This window comes from Myotis myotis, unplaced genomic scaffold, assembly GCF_014108235.1.
Source record: "Myotis myotis isolate mMyoMyo1 unplaced genomic scaffold, mMyoMyo1.p scaffold_m19_p_2, whole genome shotgun sequence".
NCBI lineage: Eukaryota > Metazoa > Chordata > Mammalia > Chiroptera > Vespertilionidae > Myotis > Myotis myotis.
In genome coordinates this window covers 25582330-25607601 of record NW_023416324.1, presented here as the reverse complement: position 1 = coordinate 25607601, position 25272 = coordinate 25582330, and the positions used below count along the sequence as shown (strand labels likewise).

At 45.3% G+C, this 25272-nt stretch overlaps 1 protein-coding gene across 2 annotated transcripts; it reads left to right on the top strand.

The window, feature by feature from the left end:
• The first annotated feature begins 1255 nt into the window (after window positions 1-1255).
• PPT1 (palmitoyl-protein thioesterase 1) lies at window positions 1256-25272 on the top strand. Of its 2 annotated transcripts, XM_036350834.1 has the most exons (9): window positions 1256-1413; window positions 8841-8950; window positions 9179-9306; window positions 10092-10162; window positions 12061-12163; window positions 19860-19950; window positions 20946-21044; window positions 22262-22333; window positions 23739-25272. In XM_036350834.1, exons 1-9 carry the CDS (start codon window positions 1290-1292, stop codon window positions 23859-23861), a joined length of 921 nt encoding a protein of 306 aa, XP_036206727.1. In that variant the 5' UTR covers window positions 1256-1289; the 3' UTR covers window positions 23862-25272. The 2 variants fall into 2 exon arrangements, with proteins under 2 accessions (XP_036206727.1, XP_036206728.1); XM_036350835.1 differs by lacking the exons at window positions 8841-8950; window positions 9179-9306; window positions 10092-10162.

The following is a 25272-nucleotide window of genomic DNA, read 5'->3' as shown; positions in this document are numbered from 1 at the left end:
GTAGGCAATTTGCAGCCAGCTCATAAATAACAAGCCATTATCTTTCCCAGCCAAGGACGCTTGAGAGCAAATGGTTAAAATCCTCCCCTAATAAGAAAGTGCAGGGAAGGAGAAATGAAAAAAGGGCAGTTTTACTCCCTTAACAGAAAAACTAGCAGTCTTGGCTTGGAAAGATAAAATTGCCAGGTGCTTCTCATGAATTCTGAAAAGGCCACAAATCACGCCAAGCAACACTGGGGGGGCGGGATATAACACCTGGACCCCAACTCCCTCTTCAGATTAGCTGAGAGCCAGTCTGTGCTTCACAAATCAGATGTATAGATGTGCTTGCCTTGCTTCTTTAATAAATTGGCTTTATCACAACACACAGAGTCTCTCATTTAAAGTAATTTATAGGGCCCTAGCCGGTGGGCTCAGTGGATAGAGTAGCGGCCTGCGGACTGAAGGGTGCCCAGTTCAATTCCAGTCAAAGGCACATGCCCGGTTGCAGGGCTCCCCTATGGGAAGTGCAGGAGGCAGCCTATCCATGATTCTCTCTCATCATGGATGTTTCTATCTCTCTCTCCCTCTCCCTTCCTCTCTGAAATCAATAAATATATATTTAAAAAGTAATTTATACGAGAAGACAAGAATTGAGGTTGGGTGCAGCCCTCTCCCTCTGGCTCAGGGGGCTGTCCAAGAACATCTTTTTGGGGGACTAGGGTGGGGAAGGGCTGTCTCTGGTCTGCCTGTAACAGAACCCCCAGTTTGCTATCTCTGTGACTTTGGCAGCTGACCCAAATTCTCAGGCCTCAGTGTCCTGACTGTAAAATGGGGAGAAGTGTACACGGTTGTTGTGAGAACAAACCAGTTAACAGACTTAGAGCACTTGGGACAGTGTTTGCTGTGAAGTGGAGAATAAATGTTACTGACTCACGGAGGTATCCCGTCTATTAAACTGTGGCTCTCGAGCCACATGCGGCTCTTCGGCCCCTTGAGTGTGGCTCTTCCTAAGCCTTAGGAGTACCCTAATTAAGTTAATAACAATGTACCTACCTATATAGTTTAAGTTTAAAAAATTTGGCTCTCAAAAGAAATTTCAATTGTTATACTATTGATATTTGGCTCTGTTGACTAATGAGTTTTCCCACCACTAAAGCAACCGCCCAGGGGAAGCCCAGGCGGAGGCGGAGGCGGGGGCGGGGCCGAGGCGGGGCGGGGGCGGGGCCAGGGGCGGGGCCGGGAGATAGCGCTCCGCCCAACTCGTGCCGGGACCAGCCGGAGCGGCCCGGTCATGTGATTGAGTGAAGATGGCGTTGCCCAGCATGTTGTGGCTCTTGGCTGTCGCTCTCCTCCCGGCGCCCTGCGCTGCCCTGCGGCTGGGGCACCGGGACCCGGCCGGGCCGTTGCCGCTGGTGATCTGGCACGGGATGGGTGAGTGAGCGAGCGGAGGACCCAACGGGTCTGGCGACTCTTCCCCTTTCAGCCCGGGTTCGCGTCTGCCAAGTGCAAGGGGCGGACCGCGGCCCCACAGCAGCCGCCAGCCGCCGTGAGGATTTGGGGGCTGCCCTGCTTGGGAAGCGGCGGGGGGAGGGTCTGTGCTTGGGTGCGCGCTCGCAGAGGCTGTGCACTGCTGTGCGGAGTGTGTCATCTTCACAGCAGCGAGGATGGAGCACCTGGCACCCGCTCAGCAGAGCTGGGCTGTGGCTGCAGCGACCCGGGCATCCGTCCTCTGATTCATGCACACGTTGAACAGGGATTTGTTAGGCAGCGAGTCACATAGTTATTGAGCACCTATAGATGCGGAGGATACAGTAGAGAGCACAACAGACTAAATTCTTTGCTCTTCTGGAGCTTACATAACAGTGGGAGAGACAGGCTATACAGGTAAGTGCCGAGTGCGATGGAAAAATAAAACAAAGCAGAGAGGGGCATGGAAACTGAAGATGGTGGCTTACAATTTTACAGAGCAAGATCAGGAAAGGATTCACTGAGAGAGTGATATCTGAGCAAAGACTGAAGTGGACAAGGAAGGTACCCTGTGGCCATCTGGTCCAAGGAGTAGCAAATGCAAAGGCCCTGAGGCAGAGGTATGTCTGGTATGCCCCAGACACTACATTCAGGTCAGTGTGGTGGGAACTGAGTGAACAAGGAGAAGAAAATAGGGGTTTAGGTCGGGGCTGGGAGAGGGGGGCTGCAGATGTTGTTAGGCCCACTAAGGCCACTGTAGGGGCTTTGGCTGGAATGAGATGGGAAGCCCTTGGAGAGGGGAGTTGAGAGGAGTGACATGATCTGAACTTATATTTTAAAAGGACCACTCTAGTTGAGAATAGATTGTAGGATAGTGGTTCTCAACCTTCCTAATGCCACGACCCTTTAATACAGTTCCTCATGTTGTGGTGACCCCCAACCATAAAATTATTTTCGTTGCTACTTCATAACTGTAATTTTGCTACTGTTATGAATTGTAATGTAAATATCTGATATGCAGGATGTATTTTCATTGTTACAAATTGAACATAATTAAAGCATAGTGATTAATCACAAAAACAATATGTCATTATATATGTGTTTCCCAATGGTCTTAGGCGACCCCTGTGAAAGGGTCGTTCAACCCCCAAAGGGGTTGCAACCCACAGGTTGAGAACCACTGTTATAGGAGGTCATGGACATTTGCAGGAATACAAGTTAGGAATCTATTGTAGTAATTTAAAAAAAAGATGACAGTGGCCCTTGCCAGTTTTGCTCAGTGGATAGAACATTGACCTGCGGACTGAAGAGTCCTGGGTTCGATTCCGGTCAAGGGCAGGTACCTCGGTTGCAGGCTCCATCCCCGGCCCTGGTTGGGCTCGTATGGGAGGCAAACAATCGACGTGTCTCTCTCACATCGATGTTTCTTTCTATCTCTCTGTCTCTCTCCCTCCCTCTCACTCTCTACAAATCAATGGGAAAATATCCTTGGGTGAGGATTAACAAAAAAAACCAACCAAACAAACACCACAAAATAAAACTTAAAAAGAGAGAGATGACAGTGGCTTGAAACAGTATAGTAAAATGGAAAAGTGGTCAAAGTTTGGAATATTTTGAAGATGGAACCAAAGGGATTTGCTAACAGATGAGATGTGGAATGAAAGAGATAGAAAGGAATCAAGGATCACTCCATGGGTTTTGGCCTGAAAACCAGAAGGATGAAGTTGGCATTTCCCCAAAGTGGGGATGCCTGTAGGGAGCACACCTGGGGTGGGGAGAGGATCAGAGGTCTGCTTTTGAATTACTAAGTTTGAGATGCTTGTTAGACATCCAGGAGATGTAGAGGTATTTGGAGTGTGCAGTCTAGGAGAGAGGTGCAGGCTGGAGATTTAACTTGGGGAAGCCTTCAGCATATATTTGGTATTTAAAGCTGTGAGACTGGGTGAGGTTATACAGCCTAGGGCAGTGGTTCTCAACCTGTGGGTCTCGACCCCTTTGGCGATTGAAGGATCCTTTCACAGGGGTCGCCTAAGACCATCCTGCATATCAGATATTTACATTACGATTCATAATAGTAGCAACATTACAGTTATGAAGTAGCAACGAAAATAATTTTATGGTTGGGTCACAACATGAGGAACTGTATTTAAAGGGCCAGAAGGTTGAGAACCACTGGCCTAGGGAGTGAGTGTACACAGAAGAAAGGAGAGGTCTGAGGATTGAGCCCTGAGGCGCTCCTAACATATGGAGGTTGAGGAGATGAGAAGGAACTAGCAAAGAAGGCAGTGATGGGACAACCAGGAAGGTGGAAGCAAGTCAGGAGAGTGCAATTCCTGGGGAACAGCTGAAAATGTTTCAAGAGGAAGAGAGTAATCAAACTATGGAATGTTTACAGGTCAAGCAAGATAAGGGCTGAGAATTGGTAACTGGATTTAGCAACGTGAATATCACCAAAGACCTTGACAAAAGCAGTTCTGGAAAGAATGAGAGTCTTGTTGGAATGGGTTGAAGGAAAGTGTTCAGAGAGGAATTAGAATTAGCAAATTAGCCAGTTCTGTCAGGGCTTTGTGCCAGGGCCTGGGTCGCTACAGGGGCGTTAAATGAGAACACAAGATGCTTCGTGTCCTTCCAGAGCACAGTCAGTCCTCCAGAGCACAGTCAGTCCTCCAGAGCACAGTCAGTCCTCCAGAGCACAGTCAGTCTTCCAGAGCACAGTCAGTCCTCCAGAGCACAGTCAGTCTTCCAGAGCACAGTCAGTCCTCCAGAGCACAGTCAGTCCTCCAGAGCACAGTCAGTCTTCCAGAGCGCAGTCAGTCCTCCAGAGCGCACTCAGTCTTCCAGAGCAAAGTCAGTCCTCCAGAGCACAGTCAGTCCTTCCAGAGCACAGTCAGTCCTCCAGAGCGCAGTCAGTCTTCCAGAGCGCAGTCAGTCCTCCAGAGCGCAGTCAGTCCTTCCAGAGCGCAGTCAGTCCTCCAGAGCACAGTCAGTCTTTCCAGAGCACAGTCAGTCCTCCAGAGCGCAGTCAGTCCTCCAGAGCGCAGTCAGTCTTCCAGAGCGCAGTCAGTCCTCCAGAGCGCAGTCAGTCTTCCAGAGCCCAGTCAGTCTTCCAGAGCTCAGTCAGTCCTCCAGAGCGCAGTCAGTCCTTCCAGAGCGCAGTCAGTCCTCCAGAGCACAGTCAGTCCTCCAGAGCACAGTCAGTCCTTCCTGAGCACAGTCAGTCCTCCAGAGCACAGTCAGTCCTCCAGAGCACAGTCAGTCCTCCAGAGCACAGTCAGTCCTTCCTGAGCACAGTCAGTCCTCCAGAGCACAGTCAGTCCTCCAGAGCGCAGTCAGTCCTCCAGAGCGCAGTCAGTCCTCCAGAGCGCAGTCAGTCCTCCAGAGCACAGTCAGTCTTTCCAGAGCACAGTCAGTCCTCCAGAGCGCACTCAGTCTTCCAGAGCAAAGTCAGTCCTCCAGAGCACAGTCAGTCCTTCCAGAGCACAGTCAGTCCTCCAGAGCGCAGTCAGTCTTCCAGAGCGCAGTCAGTCCTCCAGAGCGCAGTCAGTCCTTCCAGAGCGCAGTCAGTCCTCCAGAGCACAGTCAGTCTTTCCAGAGCACAGTCAGTCCTCCAGAGCGCAGTCAGTCCTCCAGAGCGCAGTCAGTCTTCCAGAGCGCAGTCAGTCCTCCAGAGCGCAGTCAGTCTTCCAGAGCGCAGTCAGTCTTCCAGAGCGCAGTCAGTCCTCCAGAGCGCAGTCAGTCCTTCCAGAGCGCAGTCAGTCCTCCAGAGCACAGTCAGTCCTCCAGAGCACAGTCAGTCCTTCCTGAGCACAGTCAGTCCTCCAGAGCACAGTCAGTCCTCCAGAGCACAGTCAGTCCTCCAGAGCACAGTCAGTCCTTCCTGAGCACAGTCAGTCCTCCAGAGCACAGTCAGTCCTCCAGAGCGCAGTCAGTCCTCCAGAGCGCAGTCAGTCCTCCAGAGCGCAGTCAGTCCTCCAGAGCACAGTCAGTCTTTCCAGAGCACAGTCAGTCCTCCAGAGCGCAGTCAGTCCTCCAGAGCACAGTCAGTCCTCCAGAGCACAGTCAGTCTTTCCAGAGCGCAGTCAGTCCTCCAGAGCACAGTCAGTCCTCCAGAGCGCAGTCAGTCCTTCCAGAGCGCAGTCAGTCCTCCAGAGTGCAGTCAGTCCTCCAGAGCGCAGTCAGTCTTCCAGAGCGCAGTCAGTCCTCCAGAGCGCACTCAGTCTTCCAGAGCAAAGTCAGTCCTCCAGAGCACAGTCAGTCCTTCCAGAGCACAGTCAGTCCTCCAGAGCGCAGTCAGTCTTCCAGAGCGCAGTCAGTCCTCCAGAGCGCAGTCAGCCCTTCCAGAGCGCAGTCAGTCCTCCAGAGCACAGTCAGTCTTTCCAGAGCACAGTCAGTCCTCCAGAGCGCAGTCAGTCCTCCAGAGCGCAGTCAGTCTTCCAGAGCGCAGTCAGTCTTCCAGAGCGCAGTCAGTCCTCCAGAGCGCAGTCAGTCTTCCAGAGCGCAGTCAGTCTTCCAGAGCGCAGTCAGTCCTCCAGAGCGCAGTCAGTCCTTCCAGAGCGCAGTCAGTCCTCCAGAGCACAGTCAGTCCTCCAGAGCACAGTCAGTCCTTCCTGAGCACAGTCAGTCCTCCAGAGCACAGTCAGTCCTCCAGAGCACAGTCAGTCCTCCAGAGCACAGTCAGTCCTTCCTGAGCACAGTCAGTCCTCCAGAGCACAGTCAGTCCTCCAGAGCGCAGTCAGTCCTCCAGAGCGCAGTCAGTCCTCCAGAGCGCAGTCAGTCCTCCAGAGCACAGTCAGTCTTTCCAGAGCACAGTCAGTCCTCCAGAGCGCAGTCAGTCCTCCAGAGCGCAGTCAGTCCTCCAGAGCACAGTCAGTCTTTCCAGAGCGCAGTCAGTCCTCCAGAGCACAGTCAGTCCTCCAGAGCGCAGTCAGTCCTTCCAGAGCGCAGTCAGTCCTCCAGAGCGCAGTCAGTCCTCCAGAGCGCAGTCAGTCTTCCAGAGCGCAGTCAGTCCTTCCAGAGCACAGTCAGTCCTCCAGAGCACAGTCAGTCCTTCCTGAGCACAGTCAGCCTTCCAGAGCACAGTCAGCCTTCCAGAGCACAGTCAGTCCTCCAGAGCACAATCAGTCCTTCCAGAGCTCAGTCAGTCCTCCAGAGCGCAGTCAGTCTTCCAGAGCGCAGTCAGTCCTCCAGAGCGCAGTCAGTCCTCCAGAACTCAGTCAGTCCTTCCAGAGCTCAGTCAGTCCTCCAGAGCACAGTCAGTCCTTCAGAGCACAGTCAGTCCTCCAGAGCACAATCAGTCCTCCAGAGCACAGTCAGTCCTTCCAGAGCACAGTCAGTCCTCCAGAGCACAGTCAGTCCGTAGGGAGGCAGGTAAGAACCAACAATTGCAGTTCAGTGCGGTGCATGTTACTATGAGCAAAAGCTAAGAGGCTGTAATCCCTAGCCTTTTCCTCTTTAAAAAGTAATTCTTAAGCTTCCTCTCAGGTCGAAAACAGGATAACTAAGTTAAAATGGAAAATAATCTCATCCCACTTCTCCCACTCAGTGGTCCGTCCGTCACTTTGCTTCCCATTCTTAGTTCTGGTTCCTTAAAACGGGAAGAGAAACAGGACTGGGCCTTGGGTGAAACAAGGAAGCCCTCAGTAATGATTTTCAACCCTTTTCATCTCATGGCCCACACAAAGTAATTACTAAAATTCTGCGGCACAGCAAAAAATATGTTTGTTGCAGATCTGACAAAAAGAAAAATGTAATTTTGATTCATTCACACCAGACGGCTATTGTTGTGTTGGCTGTTGTCATTGTTTCATTCTGAGAGGTCAGTGCCCATGACTAAACAGGTATTGCATGTTTGCAAAATACTTGCAGCACACCAGTGTGCCTGCCTCGGACCATCTCACTGCCTAGAGGGTTAGATTTAAGGAAGTACTCACTCTCTAGTTCAGTGGTTCTCAACCTTCCTAATGTCGCGACCCTTTAATACAGTTCCTCATGTTGTGGTGACCCCCAATTTCATTGTTACAGATTGAACATAATTAGAGCATAGTGATTAATCACAAAAACAATATGTAATTATATATGTGTTTTCCGATGGTCTTAGGCGACCCCTGTGAAAGGGTCGTTCAACCCCCAAAGGGGTCGCGACCCACAGGTTGAGAACCGCTGCTCTAGTTTGTTACAAGTTGAGGGTCAGCACTTACATGGATCTGAGAGTGAGCGTCTCCTTAAATTTTGTGTGATAAGGGAGGGGAATACGCACCTCTGCTTATTTTTCAGTTGTAAATTTGGTGTCCCAGTTACATTGTGTGGGCTTTTGAAGTTTATTACTTGATAAACATGAGCTAAGCAAAAATGCTCGTTCTTAAATTGAGGAGAAGCTCATGTAGCATACAATTAACCATAATAAAGTAGACAATTCAATGGCATTTAGTGTATTACAGTGTTGTGCAACCACTACTTCTCTCTAGTTAAAACATTTTTATTATCCCAGAAAACGCCTATACCCATTAAATAATCATTCTTCATTCCCCTTCTCCCACAACTCACTGAAATTTCTGATCTGTTTTCTGTCTGTATGGATTTACCTATTTTGAATATATCCGTTAAAAGGAACAGTACAATATGTGGCCTTTTGTATCTGGCTTATTTCACTTATAATAATGTTTTCAGGTTCATCCACATTGTCAGTGTGTGTGTGTGTGTGTGTGTGACAATTACTTTATCTATTCATCCATTGGTGGGCATTTGGGTCATTTTCACCTTTTGACAGTTATAAATAATGCTGCTGTAAACATTCATGTACACGTTTTTGTATGGACACATGTTTTAATTTCTTTTGGGTCTGTATCTAGAAGTTATATATCTAGGTCATATGATAACTGTAACTGTATGCTTAACTTTTTGAGGAACTACCAGCCTGTTTTCACAGTGGCTGTATCATGTTACATTTACACCAGCAATGTACAAAGGTTCCTATTTCTCCATATCCTGCCAATACTTGGTATTTTTCATTTTTTAAAATTATTTTATGAAAGCCATCCTTTCATAAAGGTACGAAGTAGTATCCCCTTGTAGTTGTGATTTGCATTTCCATAATGAGCAATGATGCTGACCATCTTTTCATGTGCTTGTTGGCCATTTGTATATCATCTTTGGAGATATGTGTGTTGAAATCCTTTTTTTTTTCATTTTTAATTATGTTATCTTCTTTTTGAGTTATAAGAGTTCTTTGTATATTCTGGATATTAAGCCCTTATCAGATATATGTTTTGCAGATATTTTCTCACATGCTGTTTGTTGTATTTTCACATTCTTGATAATGCCCTTTGAAGCACAAAAGTTTTAAAAAAAAATCGTATGATTCATAAGTTCCCATCATTGTCTTTGTTGTCTAGGAGACAGCTGTTGTAATCCCCTAAGCATGGGTTTTATCAAAAAAATGGTTGAGAAGAAAATACCTGGAATTTACGTCTTATCTCTAGAGATTGGGAAGACGCTGATAGAGGTGAGGCTCTTCACAGCTCTGTTCCTTGGAAGTTTGCTGACTAGTTTCGTAGAATGTACTGCTCAAATGCTTTGCCTTATGTTTTTGCAGCATATCAAGCAATGGCAAGTTAACTCTTGAGTGGCATATGTGAGGATACCAACCTAAACTAAACAAGTTCACCTCTTAGAAGGCGCCATTGTTGATTTTCAGCCCCATCTTTTCACTTCTCTGTGGTTCCTCTTTTAGGATGTGGAGAATAGCTTCTTCTTGAATGTCAATTCCCAAGTAACATCAGTGTGTGAGATTCTTGCGAAGGATCCTAAATTGCAGCAAGGCTACAATGCTATGGGATTCTCTCAGGGAGGCCAATTTCTGTAAGTTCCCTTCTGTTATACCAATTACATGGAATCAACTTCTTTTTTCTGATTCAGATAGATTGACTCCTCTAATTATTTTTGGATCTTCACCTATGGAAGGGAAGCTATGCTACCTCCTCCCCCAAACTATAGAGAAAGCTTATTGATAAAGTCATAGAAGTAGAAGTGAGCTGTAGAAGAAATGGACTCAGGAAACAACTGACAGGCAAAAGAAGGCCCCTTGGAGCTTAGGGGAAAGAGAGAGGCAAGGAAAATGCCCTGGGGAAGGAGGCGGGGAAAGGCTTGGGCATGCCCCATAGACAGAGCCAGCCCCCGGGAACTATTCCAAAATGTCCCCCTGTCAGAAGCTCTATGTGGAATTTTTTTTTTTTAAATATATTTTATTGATTTTTTACAGAGAGGAAGGGAGAGAGATAGAGAGTTAGAAACATCGATGAGAGAGAAACATCGATCAGATGCCTCCTGCACATCTCCCACTGGGGATATGCCCCCAACCCAGGTACATGCCCTTGACCGGAATCGAACCTGGGACCTTTCAGTCCGCAGGCCGACGCTCTATCCACTGAGCCAAACCGGTTTCAGCTCTATGTGGAATTTAATTTATTTTCTATGAAAGAATAAAAACTTGTATTTGGTCATATCAGAGGAAAATCCTGAAACTCTGTGGCCTTGGAGAACCACAGAGAATTAAGTGTCTGAATCTGAGGAATCTGAGGAATTGATTGTTGGTGATACATTTCCATCTGACAGTCAGAGGTGATAATCCTTTTTTCCCCCCTCAGGAGGGCAGTGGCTCAGAGATGTCCCTCACCTCCCATGATCAATCTGATCTCAATTGGGGGACAACATCAAGGTAACTTTGGCTCTGTGCCTCTTTTTTTCTGTTTTAACCCACATGACCATTTGATTAAAAAAAAAAATTCTAGCAGCTCTATTTATACAAGAAGTCAGCCAGCCATCCTTGCAAAATTCTGTTTGTCCCCCCCCCCCCCCCCCCGCCCCCCAGCTTCTAACAAACTAACCAGCATTCTTGAAGAAATAGGAAGATACCTAGGGTTCCATAGGCCTGGAACACAAATGAATCATATGTGTCATCTACTTCTCTCCAATTTAATTGACATGATTTCCTGGAGGTGAGATGGTTGCAGCCACGTAGCTGGTGCTGGTTGAGGAATTAGGAAAGTCTAACAACCTTTCCTGTTTTCTGGCATTGGTGATGTCTAGGCTTAGGTAAAGAATGATGTGTAAGCTTTTTTTGTCTGTAAAAGTAACAGTAGCTATTAAATCCTTGGAAAACAACAGGTTTTCTATGTAGACAGAATTATAGACTCTTGGGGAAGGATGTGTCTTTGGAATAGAACTTTATCTCTGTTCTGATGGGTATAGCTATTAGGTGGTATAGCGAAGGGGTGGAAGGAGTCTCCTTATAATCAGGACACTGGATTCACCCAATTAACTATTACTGATGGACAAGTAATTTGGTCTCTTAGGTCTCTTTCACAGGTGAGGGAAACCAAAATAAGGCTCTGCTCTTCTTGTGGGAATTTTTCAGAGGATGAAGTGAAATAATAGGTAGGAAATACTTTCTAAAAGTGCGAATATTATTCAAGTGCAAATTGGTAAAAACAGCTGTATCATTTTATTCATTCAAATATTTATTGAAAACCTAGAAATAAGGCAAGGTCCCTTCCTTTATGAAACTTCTATTACTGGGGGTAATGGGGGAGATAGACATGAAAGAAATAAAATAAATACAGACAGCGGTAACTACGATAAAGAAAAAAAATAAAAGGGTTAATACTTGAGAGACAGAATTGTGGTTGTATTGGTTAAAGATGTAGGCTCTGGAGCCCAAAGTGCTGTGTTCATCTGGCTGTAGCACTTATTATCTAACCTTGAACCTCTCTGTTTTAAAGTTTCAAATTTGTAATATGGGCTGGAAATGATTTCTATTCCACAGGGTGGTTGTGAGGATTAAATGAATTATTGTCAGTATGTGCTCAGATCTATGTCCGGTACCCCTGAAAAACGTTATTGAGGATAATGGGGATGAAAGTATAACTGGGAGAAGGGAAGAAATGGGGTTGGAAACTACTTGAGTTAGGGTAGGTAGATATGACTTCTCTAAGCTAAGACCTGCGAGATGCAAATGAGTCCAGCCATTGAAGCAGCAAGAGAAGTACAGGTATGCCTTGTATTATTGCACTTCGCTTTATTGAACTTTGCAAATACTATATTTTCATCACTATCTGGGGAAGACCCTCCACCAGCAAAAAGATTACAAGTCGCTGAAGTTTCAGGTGGTTATTAGCATTTTTTAGCAATAAAGTATTTTTTAAATTAAGGTATGTACATTATATTTTTAGACCTAAAGGTTGTTGCACACTTAATAGACTACAATATAGTGTAAACATAACTTTTACATGCACTGGGAAACCAGAGACTTTGAATGACTCATTGCAATATTCGCTTTATTGTAGCAATCTGGAATTGAACCTGCAGTATCTCTGATGTATGTCTGTATATCCTCCAGGGAGGACCAGGTGTAAAGGTTTTTAGGCAGGAAAGAGTGTGGGGGGACCAAGAGGAAGCTAGTGATAGTGTTAATCCTCAAGACATTATTGAAGAATATTTGAGTGAAATCAGGGTCAAGCTCTGCTTTTTTTGTTTGTTTCTCACAGTGCCTTGGACATAGTAGGTATTCAATACATAATTATTAAAGGAATGGGCATTTGTCTTCTACTACTCTAGGTGTTTTTGGACTCCCTCGGTGCCCAGGAGAGAGCTCTCACATCTGTGACTTGATCAGAAAAACACTGAATGCTGGGGCTTACAATAAAGCTGTTCAAGAACGGTATGTATGGTTAGCTGAAAAGGATATAGAACCAGCACTTCATGAAAATATCATGCTGACTTTCATGCTAACAGTGATTCCAGGAATAATTGCTAGTGATATTCAAGTGTGATTTTTTTTTTCATAAATACCTCTCTACTATCTATTTTTTTGTAAACCTAAAACTGCTTTAATAATAATTTTAAAAAGAAACAGAGGACATTTTTCTATATAAGAAGAATGTAATTACAACAGAATAAATGTTCATCTTAAACAAACAAAAAGCCTTTAGAAAGTACCAAGCCCAAGCAATTACTATTAATATTGGAGGGCAGATTCTTTATATTGTCAGCAGCGCGAGGTTAGTCTCCTACATCCACGTCCCCAATACGCAATGTGCTTGGGTATTGTTTTTCTGTGTGTGTGTGTGTGTGTGTGTGTGTGTGTGTGTGTTTGAGTATCTGGCTATTTAAAAGCATATAGAATCACTTTTGGGAAATGTTCTTGTTCAGTTGTTTCTAAATTAAAATATACATTAGAACCCCTGGGAAATTCCTTAAAAATGGATTCTAGGGTTCCATTGTTAGAAATTCAGATTCAATACACCGCAGTGTTTGGCAAACTGCGGCTCGCGAGCCACATGCGGCTCTTTGGCCCCTTGAGTGTGGCTCTTCCACAAAATACCACGTGCGAGTGTGCACGTACAGTGCGATTGAAACTTCATGGCCCATGCGCAGAAGTCGGTATTTTGTGGAAGAGCCACACTCAAGGGGCCAAAGAGCCGCGTGTGGCTTGCGAGCCACAGTTTGCCGACCACTGACCTAGAGTATTCTAGGTGATAACTGGGATTAATTAGTTTGGCGATGGTATCTGTCCTGTGGGTTTTCCAAGTGGATCATTCTTGTCTAATAACAACTCTTCAATACAACACTTCCTTGAAGCCATTTTCCAAAGTATAGCCTTGTGAGTGACTCACAGAGAAGCAACCGGACGCTAGCTCTTTTCCTTCTTTCAGTGGCTATATGCATAGCTACAAAGCTATCTTGAGTCAGCAGTGCCACCTGATGGTCAGTGAAGGAAACTAAGATACGTGATATTTCCATCTTCCCTCAAGCAGCTCTAACCACTGCTAAGCTTTATCCTCTTACATGGTTTGACTAGCCATAGCTTGGTTATTAATGTCCTACATATTCTTTGTTCTCATGGATATATACATAGCCTCCTTACACTTTGTTCTTAATTTACTCTTTATTCTTCTCGTTCTAACTCAGATGGTTAAGAAAAGCACATCCTTTTCTTTATATTTCTTTTGTGAACCAGACACAACCATTGGCAATCAGAATTGTTAGATTCAATTCCTGGTCAAGGGCACATGCCCGGTTTGCGCTCGACCCCCAGAAGGGGGCAGAGTGAGCAGGAGGCAGCCGATTGATGCACTCTCATATTGATGCTTCTCTCTCTCTTCCCCTCCCCTTCTCTCTCTAAAAACCAATAAACCATTCTTTAAAAAAAAAGAAAGGAAGAAATGGAACCACCCAGAGCTAAGGCAGTCTCTCTCCAGCTGTTGTCAGTGCTGCTCCCTCTGTTTCAGTGCTTCTTTTTTCTCTCCATGCAGACCAGCCCCTGTGCCATGGTAAACCTGGCACAGCTCCTTTAGGAGATTATCTCAGCCTGAGGCTGGAATCTCTCTGCCCCAATTCAAATTATTAGGGAAGGGGCCATGCCCCAGCTCAGGTCAGGTTCCCACTTGTTCTCATTAGCTGTGACCAGAGAAGTGTGGGACCACATGGTACCAACTATACCCGCTCCTGTAACTGGTAGGTGGGGGCAGGAAGGGTGCAGTTCCCACACGAGAGAGGATGGTTTTGATTTAGGCAGAGACCTCGGAACATGTCTTCTACACTGTTCAGATAATTTAACCATAGCAAAGCAAATTTGATATCCTAATTCCCTGAATACGCAGCGAGGACGTGGTTTTTTTTTTTTTTTAATATATTTTATTGATTTTTTACAGAGAGGAAGGGAGAGAGATAGAGAGTTAGAAACATCGATGAGAGAGAAACATCGATCAGCTGCCTCCTGCACATCTCCTACTGGGGATGTGCCCACAACCAAGGTACATGCCCTTCACCGGAATCGAACCTGGGACCTTTCAGTCCGCAGGCCGACGCTCTATCCACTGAGCCAAACCGGTTTCGGCTGTTTTTGTTTTTTGACCCTCACCCGGGGAGATGTTTATTGATTTTAGAGAATGAGGAAGGGGGAGAGAGAAAGAGAAACAGCTATGTGAAAGAGACACATTGATTGGTTGCCTCCAGTACACTCCCTGACGGAATCAAATCCACAACCTTTTGGTGTATGGACAACTGCTCCAACCCAGCCACTGGCCAGGGCGGTGAGGAAGTGCATGGTGGGGACAATGAGTAACGGTGAGTGTAACAGCTCTCTCTCACCTTCTGACTGAAATCTGCCCTGTGGTTCCCCCTCTGACATACTAGCAGCCCTTCCTGACTCCTCCTTCCTCCTTTTCTCCCTGCCATCCCCCACCCTTGGCCTCTTGTCTTCTGTGCCAGCTCTGCTCTCCCAGCTGGCCCTCTCCTTGGTCCCTGGCTCCCAGCCTGCATGCCCCTTGCTTTGCAGCGCCTGCGCTCCCACCCCCATGGCTCAAAGAGTGCTTGTCTTCAGTTGTCCCACTTTGCCCACATCTTTGCCCTCAACTTGCCACACCCTTTCCTGGAAATACTGAGGCAACCACTCAAGCTGCCTCAGATATTTTTCAGTTGTTCATAAAAGTAGAGCGTGCCCTGGCCCGTTTGGCTTAGTGGATATAGCATCAGCCTGAAGCATGAAGGGTTGTGGGTTTGATTTTGGTCAAGGGCATTTACCTTAGTTGCAGGATCAATCCCCTGTGCCAGTTGGGGCACATGTGGGAGGCAACCAATTGATGTGTCTCTCTCACATTGATGTTTCTCTCTGTGAGTCTCTCCTCCTCCCTTCCACTCTCTCTAATAAAATCAATAGAAAAAATATCCTTGGGTGAGGATTAGCTAAATAAATAAATAAATAAATAAATAAATAAATAAATAAATAAATAAAAGTACAGAGAGCCCTGGTTGGTGTGGCTTAGTTGGTTGAATGTCATCCAAAAGGTCGCTGGTTCAATTTCCGGTCAGGGCACGTACCCAGGTTTTGGTCCTGTCCTAGGTAAGGGTGCCTACGAGAGGCAACCGATTGATCTTTCTTTCTCATATTGATGCTTCTCTCTCTCCCTCGGAGCCCTTCTTCTCTCTCCAAAAAAAAAAAAAAATCCATGAAACATGCAAAAAAAAGTACAGAGTGTACCTAAAGCTTCTGTGTACCTAAAATTAGTATTTTGTCATATTTGCCTCAGATGTTTTTAAGAACAAACATTTCAGATACAATTGAATTTTTTACATATCTCTCCCAGATCCCATTCTTTGCCCTCCCTCCATAGTGACAACCACTGTCCAATCAGAATATAGTTTATTAAAAGTTTGTATCATATACATACATATCCATAATCAGTCAACAAATAGTGTTATATTGTATATTTAAAACTTTATGTAATGATATCTTATTGTGCATTTTATTCTACAAATGATTTTTGTACTCAGTATTACATTTTTGAGATCTAAACATGTTATTACATATACATAAAGCTGATTTGTCTTATTTGCTGCATGACATTTTATTGTATGACTTCACAGTTTATTGATTCCATATTGCACTCATTTCTAGTTCTCATTATAACAAACAACTTTCAGAGAACATCATTGTATTGAAAAGCCCAGTTTTCCCTCCTGTGTTCTGTTCTATTACATACTAACACTTCGACCTTGAGCAAGCTGCTTAATCCCTCCGAGTATGGTTGCCTCATTTGTAAACATGAGTGTAATAATAGTACTTGCTCTATGAAATTCTTGTAAGGATTGAATAGTTTAATATATATAAAGTGCTTACAATAGGCCTGGTATATAGTAGGTGCTATGTGCTACTATTATACTCTCTAAGCCACAGTGGCTAGCCTCCGAGGGTAGAGGCTTATCTCACCAAGGGTGGCCTGTGGTTGGGAAGTTCTGGCTTGGGAGCTGTTCTTTCCTGCCTCTTCGTGTGCTGCACTGGAGAATGTAGACCAGCCGTGGGCAAACTACGGCCCGCGGGCCGGATCCAGCCCGTTTGAAATGAATAAAACTGAAAAAAAAAAAAAAGACCGTACCCTTTTATGTAATGATGTTTACTTTGAATTTATATTAGTTCACACAAACACTCCATCCATGCTTTTGTTCCGGCCCTCCGGTCCAGTTTAAGAACCCATTGTGGCCCTCGAGTCAAAAAGTTTGCCCACCCCTGGTGTAGATGCAGAAGATTTAGGCTCATGTCTTACCCTTTCTAGTGCTGGCTGGGTGGCTTTGGGAGAGCTACTTAAGCTCTCCGAATCTGGCCCTTTAGTGGTAAAAAGGAGGTAAATAGTACAAACCCATTTTTCTTCTCTGTCCACCTCCTGAAGAGCTGCCCTCTCCTTCACCTCCCCGCCTTCTGCAGCACTTCCAGCTTAGCTCATCCTCACATCCTTCCCCTGGGCTCACTTGTAAACATGAGTATAATAATTGTACTTACTCTATGGAATTCTTGTAAGGATTGAATAGCGTGCACCAGGCTTCTTACAAAACAAAATGTCCTTTTCTTCCTGTTGCCCCTTAGCTGTTTCCTTTCACACAAAAAGGTGACCAATCTGTGATTACTGCCTTTATTCTTTCTTTTATCCTTAGCCATTGGGCCTCCCCCCTGCCATTCTGAGTCACCAGAACTGGGCCTGGCAAGATCTAGGGCCTTTGTATTCTTTACCTACATTTTCTGAAGGAACTTGAGTGTCCACTTGTGTGAAAAGTGTGTGGGCTCAGTGCTCAACATTTCTCAGCATTTGACACTTGACCACCTATTCTTGAAGCTTTGTCTTCCCTTGTTCTTCTAACTATCCTCCTGTCACATCTCTAAACCCTAACCCTCCTTTACTGCCAGGCCTACTTTGTTCATAACTTGTCTAGCATCCGTACATCCTTCTGTTTCATTCGGCAAACCCTTCCCACTGAGCATCTGCCAGATGGTCACTGCTGAGGAGCTTGCCGTCTTGTAGGGGAGAGGCGGGACCAATACTCTCACACAGTAAGTGATAACAATGCCAAAACAAAATAAGACCACCACTAATACCAGTATTTTATAAATGTTCAGAATTCGTCACCTTTTGAAAATTGGATAAAGTAAACATTTAAAAGCTTTCAAATACATTTTAAGCAGATTATATGTGTCACACTGACTGCTGACAGTCTGACTGCTGCCTCCTTGAACCTCAGCCCCGTCTCCTGGACGTCAGAAGCTGCCATCATCCCTGATGTAGATGGTCCAGTGGGCTTTAGTGCCATGCTGCTCTGCTGAGTGGTGCTTCTAGGATCACTACCTCTGGGCAGCTCTTTCACTCTGGCTGGCTCCTTTTGTAGAAATTTTGATTTCTTTTCCTGCTAAACTGGGATAGAAAGTCCTACTCATGTTCTAATTCCTCCCTTTCCCCAGAGGACATCTCTCATTAGGTCCATGCTCAGCCTTTTTCTCCAGCTGGAATATTGCTGTGTGGATGCAGGTGCTAAGTGGGAACTAACTTCTGGGAGAACTTATGGTAGAGGTGTCAGTTTTGGTAGGGGAGGGCTGGGAGGGAATGGAAGGGGAAGTGGAGAGAGACTGAGAGAAAGTAAAAAAGTGTGAAGAGAACTGATCTGTGTCTGAAATAATATTATAACCACCAAATACCTGCCTTTTGTCCTTAAAAATTGCATGACATATCAGAGTCCTGAAAACTAGTATCACTCAATCTTATATAATACTAGAGGCCTGGTACATGAAATTCATGTTGGGGGGTGGGGGGAACCTCAGCCCAGCTTGTACCCTCTCCAATCCAGGACCCCTCGGGGGATGTCCGACTGCCGTTTAGGTCCGATCCCTAGGTTAAGGCCTAAACCTGCCATCGGACATCCCTCTCACAATCCTGGACCGCTGGCTCCTAACTGCTCGCCTGCCTGCCTGGTCACCCCTAACTGCCCCCCTGCCAGCCTGATCACCCCTAACTGCCTCTGCCTGCCAGCCTGATTGCCCCCAACTGCCACCCCCCCCCCACCCCCGCCAGCCTGGTCGCCCCACATAGCCTGCTGCTCAGTCGTTTGGTTGCCCCTCACTAACCCCCCTGCCGGCCTGGTCGCCCCACGCAGCCTGTTTGGTTGTCTGTTCAGTTGTGATGGTCACTTAGGCTTTTATATAGATAGAAAAGCCTAATATGCTAAGTGTCCGGTCGTCCAGTTGGCTGTTCAACCAATCAAAGCATAATATGCTAATGATATGCTAAGGCCTTGCAACTGCTCGCTATGACGTGCACTGACCACCAGGGGACAGACGCTCCGACCAGTAGGTTAGCTTGCTGTTGGGGTCTGGCTGATCGGGACTGAGCAATACGGGCCGGACATGCTCTGGAGCCCTCCTGCAATCCCTCCCTGGCTGGCCAACCTCCCGCATCGTGTACCGGTGGGGTCCCTTGGCCTGGCCTGTGCCCTCTCGCAATCCCAGATCCCTTGGGGGATGTCACAGAGCCAGTTTCAGCCAGATGATGGAACAACCAGTCACTGTGACACACACTGACCACGGGGGGGCAGATACTCAATGCAGGGGCTGCCCCCTGGTGGTCAGTGTGCTCTTACAGGGGGAGCACCGCTTAGCCAGAAGCCAGGCTGATGGCTGGCGAGTGCAGCAGCAGTGGCGGGAGCCTCTCCTGCCTCCGTGGCAGGGCTAAGGATGTCCAACTGCCATTAGTTGAATATCCCCTGAGGGCTCCCAGACAGCAAGAGGGCACAGGCTGAGCTGAGGGACACCCCCCCCACACACACACCCAGTGCACGAATTTCATGCACTGGGCCTCTAGTAGTATGATAAATGCTTTGTGATTGAAAGATCAGACCTCCATCCCAGTATCAGCACGATGAGATAGAGAAGAGATAAATGGGTGAAGAGGAGGCAGAAGTTGTGGTATTTGAGCTGAGTCTTAAAGGATGAGTAGACAGCAAAGGAGAGTGAAAGATTTGGGGTTGTGGGAGGGGACAGCATGTGTCTTCATGACTTGGAAGCATGATTAAGTGTGATAAAGCTCAGTGGTACAGGGGATCCATATTGATAGGTCCTTTTCCTAAGTTTTAGGATATTTTTTGTTTGTTTTTTTTCTTAATCATCTTGATGTTTTTCTACTGATTTTTAGAGAGAGAGGAAAGGAGGGGGAGAGACAGAGAAACACTGAAGTGAAACACATCGATTGGTTGCCTCCTGCACATGCCCCGACCAGGGCCGGGGATTAACCTATAATTGAGGTTCGTGTCCTTGACTGGAATTGAACCTGGAACCCTTCAGTCCGAGGGCCAATGCTCTATTGACTGAGCCAAACAGGCCAGGCTAAGATGTTCTTTACTGTATTAAATAGCACATCCTTGCCTCAGGTGTCTAGGTGATGAACTTTGGTAGGTGGAAGTCTTGTCTTCCCTATTAGAGGGCAAGGCCTGGGACTTGAGGACTCCGGTCTCTGACCCTTTGAAGTCTCCTGGTGACCTATGCAGAGGGGCATGCTGACATGCAGCTTGGTCACCTTGATTTCTTTTTTCCCCTGCAGGCTGGTGCAAGCAGAATACTGGCACGACCCCATAAAGGAGGACATGTACCGCAACCACAGCATCTTCTTGGCAGATATTAATCAGGAGAGAGTAAGCACCCAAGCCAGGCTGCTGTTATGTATTCATTTTTCTATCTGGGACATTTATAAAAAGATCAGCAGTGACTGTTTACCCGAAGTATCCCAGACAACCCCGGAAACAGAAGTTCTGTTTTTAGGAAGGGAGCCAGTGATTCTGAGATTCAGTTCCTTTTAGGGAGGCTGAAATCCATTTGGCTCTCTTCCCTTATGTCTTTTCCCTTTCCTAGTGTTGAAGCATGGTCAGCTCAGTGGGTTGCTGGCTGGCTTACATGGAACTTCACAGCTGCTGGTTTACTGAGGGAAGTCTTCCTGGTGGGTCCCTTTTGGGTCAAATTTTCACAGAAAATAGATTTACTTAGAAGAGATACTGCAAAGGGGACTGTTTGTCCCAAATATAAGCATGGTTTGGGAGATTCTGGTAAATTAGATGGCTTAATTTATATTGTTTATCTAGAGGGTTTTAAAAAATTTAATATTATTTTAAATATCTTCTTTATTGATTTTAGAGAGAGAGGAAGGAAAAGAGAGAGGGAAAAAAACATTGATTGGTTGCCTCCTGTACCCACCCCGACCCTGGGGACCAAGTCCCCGCAACTTAGGCTTGTGCCCTGACTGGGAATCAAACCAGTGACGTTTCAGTGCATAGGATGATGCTCAACCAACTGAGCCAGACCAGCCAAGGCTGGAGTTTTTTTAAAACAATTTTTTTTGAAAGAGGGAAAAACAGTCGTATAGCAGAACCACTCAGAACTTGCAGCTTCTTATTTTGCCTTGGCTTTCTCTGGCTAGATGTCTTTAACCTATATGCTGAATACCTGTGGAGTGCTGTGACAGATTAATGATGGCACCCTGGTTGCTGGGGGCATGCCAGTCAGATAGGATGTTAAGAAAAAGGCTGTACAAGGTATATTCTGGGCAGGAAACTGAAAAAGCAGCCTGAAAGGCTTTAATCCCCCGGCTGGAACCTGATGATGACTCTGAGATACTGCTGGCCTTTCCCCCCAGGGTGTCAATGAGTCCTACAAGAAAAACCTTATGGCCCTGAAGAAGTTTGTGATGGTGAAATTCCTCAATGATTCTATTGTGGACCCTGTGGATTCTGAGGTGAGACTGCTTGGGCAGGCCACAAGACAGGAGACCCTGAGTAAATGACTTTTGGGGGAAAACCTTAGTCCGTCCACCAACCTTTGTGTAGGGCAGGGGTTCTTCACCTGAGGTCTATAAATGCGACACCACCCAGAGTATGCAAAATGGTAATGTTGAATTCTCTGAGGGACTATAATTTTGATTAGATTTTCAAAGAGACCTGTGACCCCTAGTTAAGAATCACCAACTCAAAGTCTGTAAGTCCCTAAGGTTGACATTGAAGGTCTGCCTTGACCTGGCTTCAGCCTGTTTCTCCAACCTAATCTCCCTACACTATCCACTTTAGATTCTCTGATCACATTGTACTACTTGAAATGCCCCAAACTTAGCCTATGCTTTTTCTCTTGCATGCCTTTATTCAAGCTTTTCAGTCTCTTAGAATGCCCTTCCCTGGGCTTCTCCACCTGACAAGCTCCTATTTACCTTTCAAGGCCAATCTCAGATCACTTTATCCATTTAGGATGCTATCCTATTTCAGGTAGATACAGCACTCATCACATCAGACCACCAGGAACTAGCAAACCATGGCCTGCAGGCCAAATCCAGCCTGCCACTTGCTTTCGTATGGCCCATGAACTAAGAATAGTTTCTACATTTTTAAGTGGTTGAAAAAGTAAAAAATATTTGATGAAGTGAAAATTATATGAAATTCAGATTTCAGTGTCCATAATTAAAATTCCATTGGAACACAGCCATACTCAAGTTTTTAAAAATATTGTCTGTGGCTGCTTTTGCATTACAATGGCAGCATTGAATCGTTGCAACCATGTGGCTCTTAAAGCCAAAAATATTTTGTATGTGACCTTTATAGAAAAGTATGCTAAACAATTAGTTGTTTCTGTGCCTCATTATACTAGAGATTTTTAAAAAACAGTGACTGTATGTATTCATCTTTGAGTGTCTAGTTCAGCACAAGGATTTTCAGAGGGTAGTTGCTCAATAATTATCGGAAGCAGAAATTTTGGGAAATTGGAAAGCTCTTTGGAAAAGATAACTCATCTCTCAAGATCTACCCTTAAAAAAGAGATGACTCAAGACATATTCTATTTTTCCATCTTACTACACCTTCATGATGTCGTTTGTTGGTTCGGCTTAGCTACCAGCCAGTTTTAACTTAGTTTGGCAGTATATATGCCAGGTATGTGATCTGCGTATTTCTTCCTCCTTTCCTGCAGTGGTTTGGATTTTACAGAAGTGGACAAGACAAGGAAACCATTCCTTTACAGAAGACCACTCTGTACACACAGGTAACTGGGTGGGGAGAGGTGCTGTCCTTTTCAGCTCCCGGCTCCTGAAGCTGCCGGGTTCTTGGGTGATAGATCCTGTCCTGTACACCCCAAAGCAATAAGTGGTCGTGAGGCGTCTGACCCGTCTCGGTGAGGCTGGGTAGGCTGCTGACTGTTGCGCTAGTCTATTAGGTGCTGGTCTATAGACTCTACATCCTGAACGTCGAAGGACCTGTACCTCATGGTTTTCAAGCATGTCCAAGGGACACATCCTTTCTAGCTCTTCCTTTCTGGTAAAAAGGTTAGAACTGGCTTCTTTTGCTGAGATGTAGACTGGATCAAATCCAACAAGCCCCCTAGGCATAATGAAAACAGGAGACAGGCGTTACTTTAAAACATTAATAGTCGTGGAAGTGTTTTTAAATTAGGCACTGACAAGGGGAGCTCCTCCTGCAGGAGGTTATGGGACTAGAGTGTGAATTCCTTTTTGCAGTAGGTGGTTTCTCAGAGGTTGCAGCATTTCACCACTTCCAGCTCCACACTAAAGACTGTATCAGAGATACACTCCCCAAAATGCACAAGAGTTATGTCTGAACCAGTTGTCTTCTACTCTAATTTCTTTACATTTCAGAAGCCTAGTCTCCTCTCTTTGCTTTTCTCTTACATTTGATGCCCCTCATGGGTAAGAGGGAAGCTAGGGTCTGTTAAGTTTTGGAAATTACAACTTAAGAGCCTCCTTATTGTGAAACTCAAACTGATGGTAACCACAGAAGCAACATTCTGACACTGTCATAACTGCTCATCTTCGCATCATATTTGTTCTGTGGCACACGGGCAATGTTTTCAACTGCAAGATATGAAAGTGTCCCAGATTTGTTACCTAGGGTTTGGATGTTTTAAGTTATTGAGCTAATGTTCTCCTGTCTTTGGTTCAGTTCCACTTAACTGACATTTTGAGGCAGTTTTGTCCTCCAAAAGGTTTGGAAAACTTTAGAAAGCAAAATATAAAACTATAGAATAATCTCAACTGCATGTAATTTTAATGCTTAGGGGAAAAAATAGGAGGTATCCTTTTTGGCATTTTTGACAATACACCTAAATTGTAATACTTAGGCAAAAGACTGCATTTTGAGAATATATCTCAGCTAACATTTTATTTTTTATTTATTTCAAAGAAGGGAGCAGGGTAGATAAAAACATCAATGATGAGAGAGAATAACTGCTCAGCTGCTTCCTGCACACCCCCTACTGGGGATCGAGCCTGCAACCCAGGCATGTGCCCTTGACTGGAATCGAACCCGGGACCCTTTAGTCCCCAGGCCAACACTCGGTGTCCACCGAGCCAAACCGGCTAGGGCTCAGCTAACCTTTTATTCCAAAACTTTTCAGTGAGCCCTTTGATTAATTATGGCATTTCTCTCTGCAGGACCGCTTGGGGCTAAGAGAAATGGACAATGCAGGACAACTAGTATTCCTGGCTGTAGAAGGGGACCATCTTCAACTGTCTGAAGAATGGTTTTATGCCCACATCATACCCTTCCTTGAGTGAAACCTTTGCAACTTGCACCAGAGCTCAGGGCGCCCCCAGCACTTCCAAACGAGTGAAGACTGTTCCCTTCATGCCCAAGCCGGAGCACAGGTCCAGCTTGCAACTAACCCTTTTCTCTAGTCATCATCTAACATGACCTACTTAGAAAGATCTAAGATCCAAATCTTATCCTTTGCCTCATCCTATCAGCATATGGTGTTGAATGCAAGTTTAATTAGTTAATAACCACAGAGATTATTTTACAACCATTTGTTGTAGTCAAGCTGTCTCAGGAAATAGTCTGCTGCAAGTCAGTGCCAGAACTGTGCCCAGGCCCAGAAGAGACTGAACTAAAAGTGACATAGATTCTGAGGGCAAACATCTTTCTCACATAAATCTAGCCACATTTCAAGCCAGAGGGCCAATACCTAGGCCTGAGGTGGTCACAGACATGCTTTCTCAGTTTTGCTGGTGGGGATTTAACCAGTGCTTACAAGAGTATTGCTTGAATGTTGCTATATAATCTAAGGCTACCCTCCTCTCCTTGAGTATGTTTTCTTCTGTAGTGTCTTTAGCAATTAGACAAATTCTACTAGCCCACCATCTAGCTTCAGTAGCACCCTTGGTCTCCTCCAATTGTGATACATTAGTTGCTGTAATAAAAGGAGGGAAGTAACACCCGATTGGATTGTTTAAGGGAGGAAGTATGGGTATTGCTTAACTTAGAAAGGGAGATGAAGAAAAATGTAGAAATGGAAATGAAAACTGAGGAGGTGGCTGGTTCTTTCCATTCCATCCTTAATATGTCATCTCTTAATATGACTAGTGGTCTGGATTAAGTCACTCTGTTACTGGTATTAACAGAGAATGGGAGGAAAACATGGAGATCAGGCTAATTTCCATTATAAAAAATCATATTTACTGGTACACTCCAAACTTGTTTAAGATGTGTTCTGTGAGAGGAAAAAAAAAAAGATTGTTTCCTCAAAAAGCTTGGGGAATATTGCACATTCCTTTTCTCCTTGGAGATCAACCCAAATTAAGGACTCTGAGAATTCCTGTTATGTTACAGAAAACAAACCTTATTCTACTATTCCCCACACTATTTGAGCAGTTTGAACATGTTAGCCCCAACTTCCCTGCCCGTGAAAACCTATCAAAACTGTTTTGGAAGACTTGTGCAGAATGTCAGTTTGGGGAAATGATTAGCTACACGAAAAAAGTATCTTGTTAGTGCTGTAAAGTTTACTCTTTGTGATTTTTCCTACACTTAAGCCTTATTTTCCAACTAAAAGATGAGGCTTACGGGTAAGAAGCGGGGGGATGTGAAAAGAATTGTATGAGGTTGTCTAAAGAGTAGCTTCTTAAACTTCGTGTCATGTTTTCAATATTCTTACAACTCTGTACAATAAATATCACAGGTAAATACTAA

Bases quoted from the DNA above. Each gene is read 5' to 3' on its own strand.
- PPT1 (XM_036350834.1), top strand. From the start codon at position 1,290: ATGGCGTTGCCCAGCATGTTGTGGCTCTTGGCTGTCGCTCTCCTCCCG. The intron at 8,951-9,178 runs GTGAGGCTCTTC...TTCCTCTTTTAG, and splicing joins TTGGGAAGACGCTGATAGAG to GATGTGGAGAATAGCTTCTT. The intron at 12,164-19,859 runs GTATGTATGGTT...TTTCCCCTGCAG, and splicing joins AATAAAGCTGTTCAAGAACG to GCTGGTGCAAGCAGAATACT.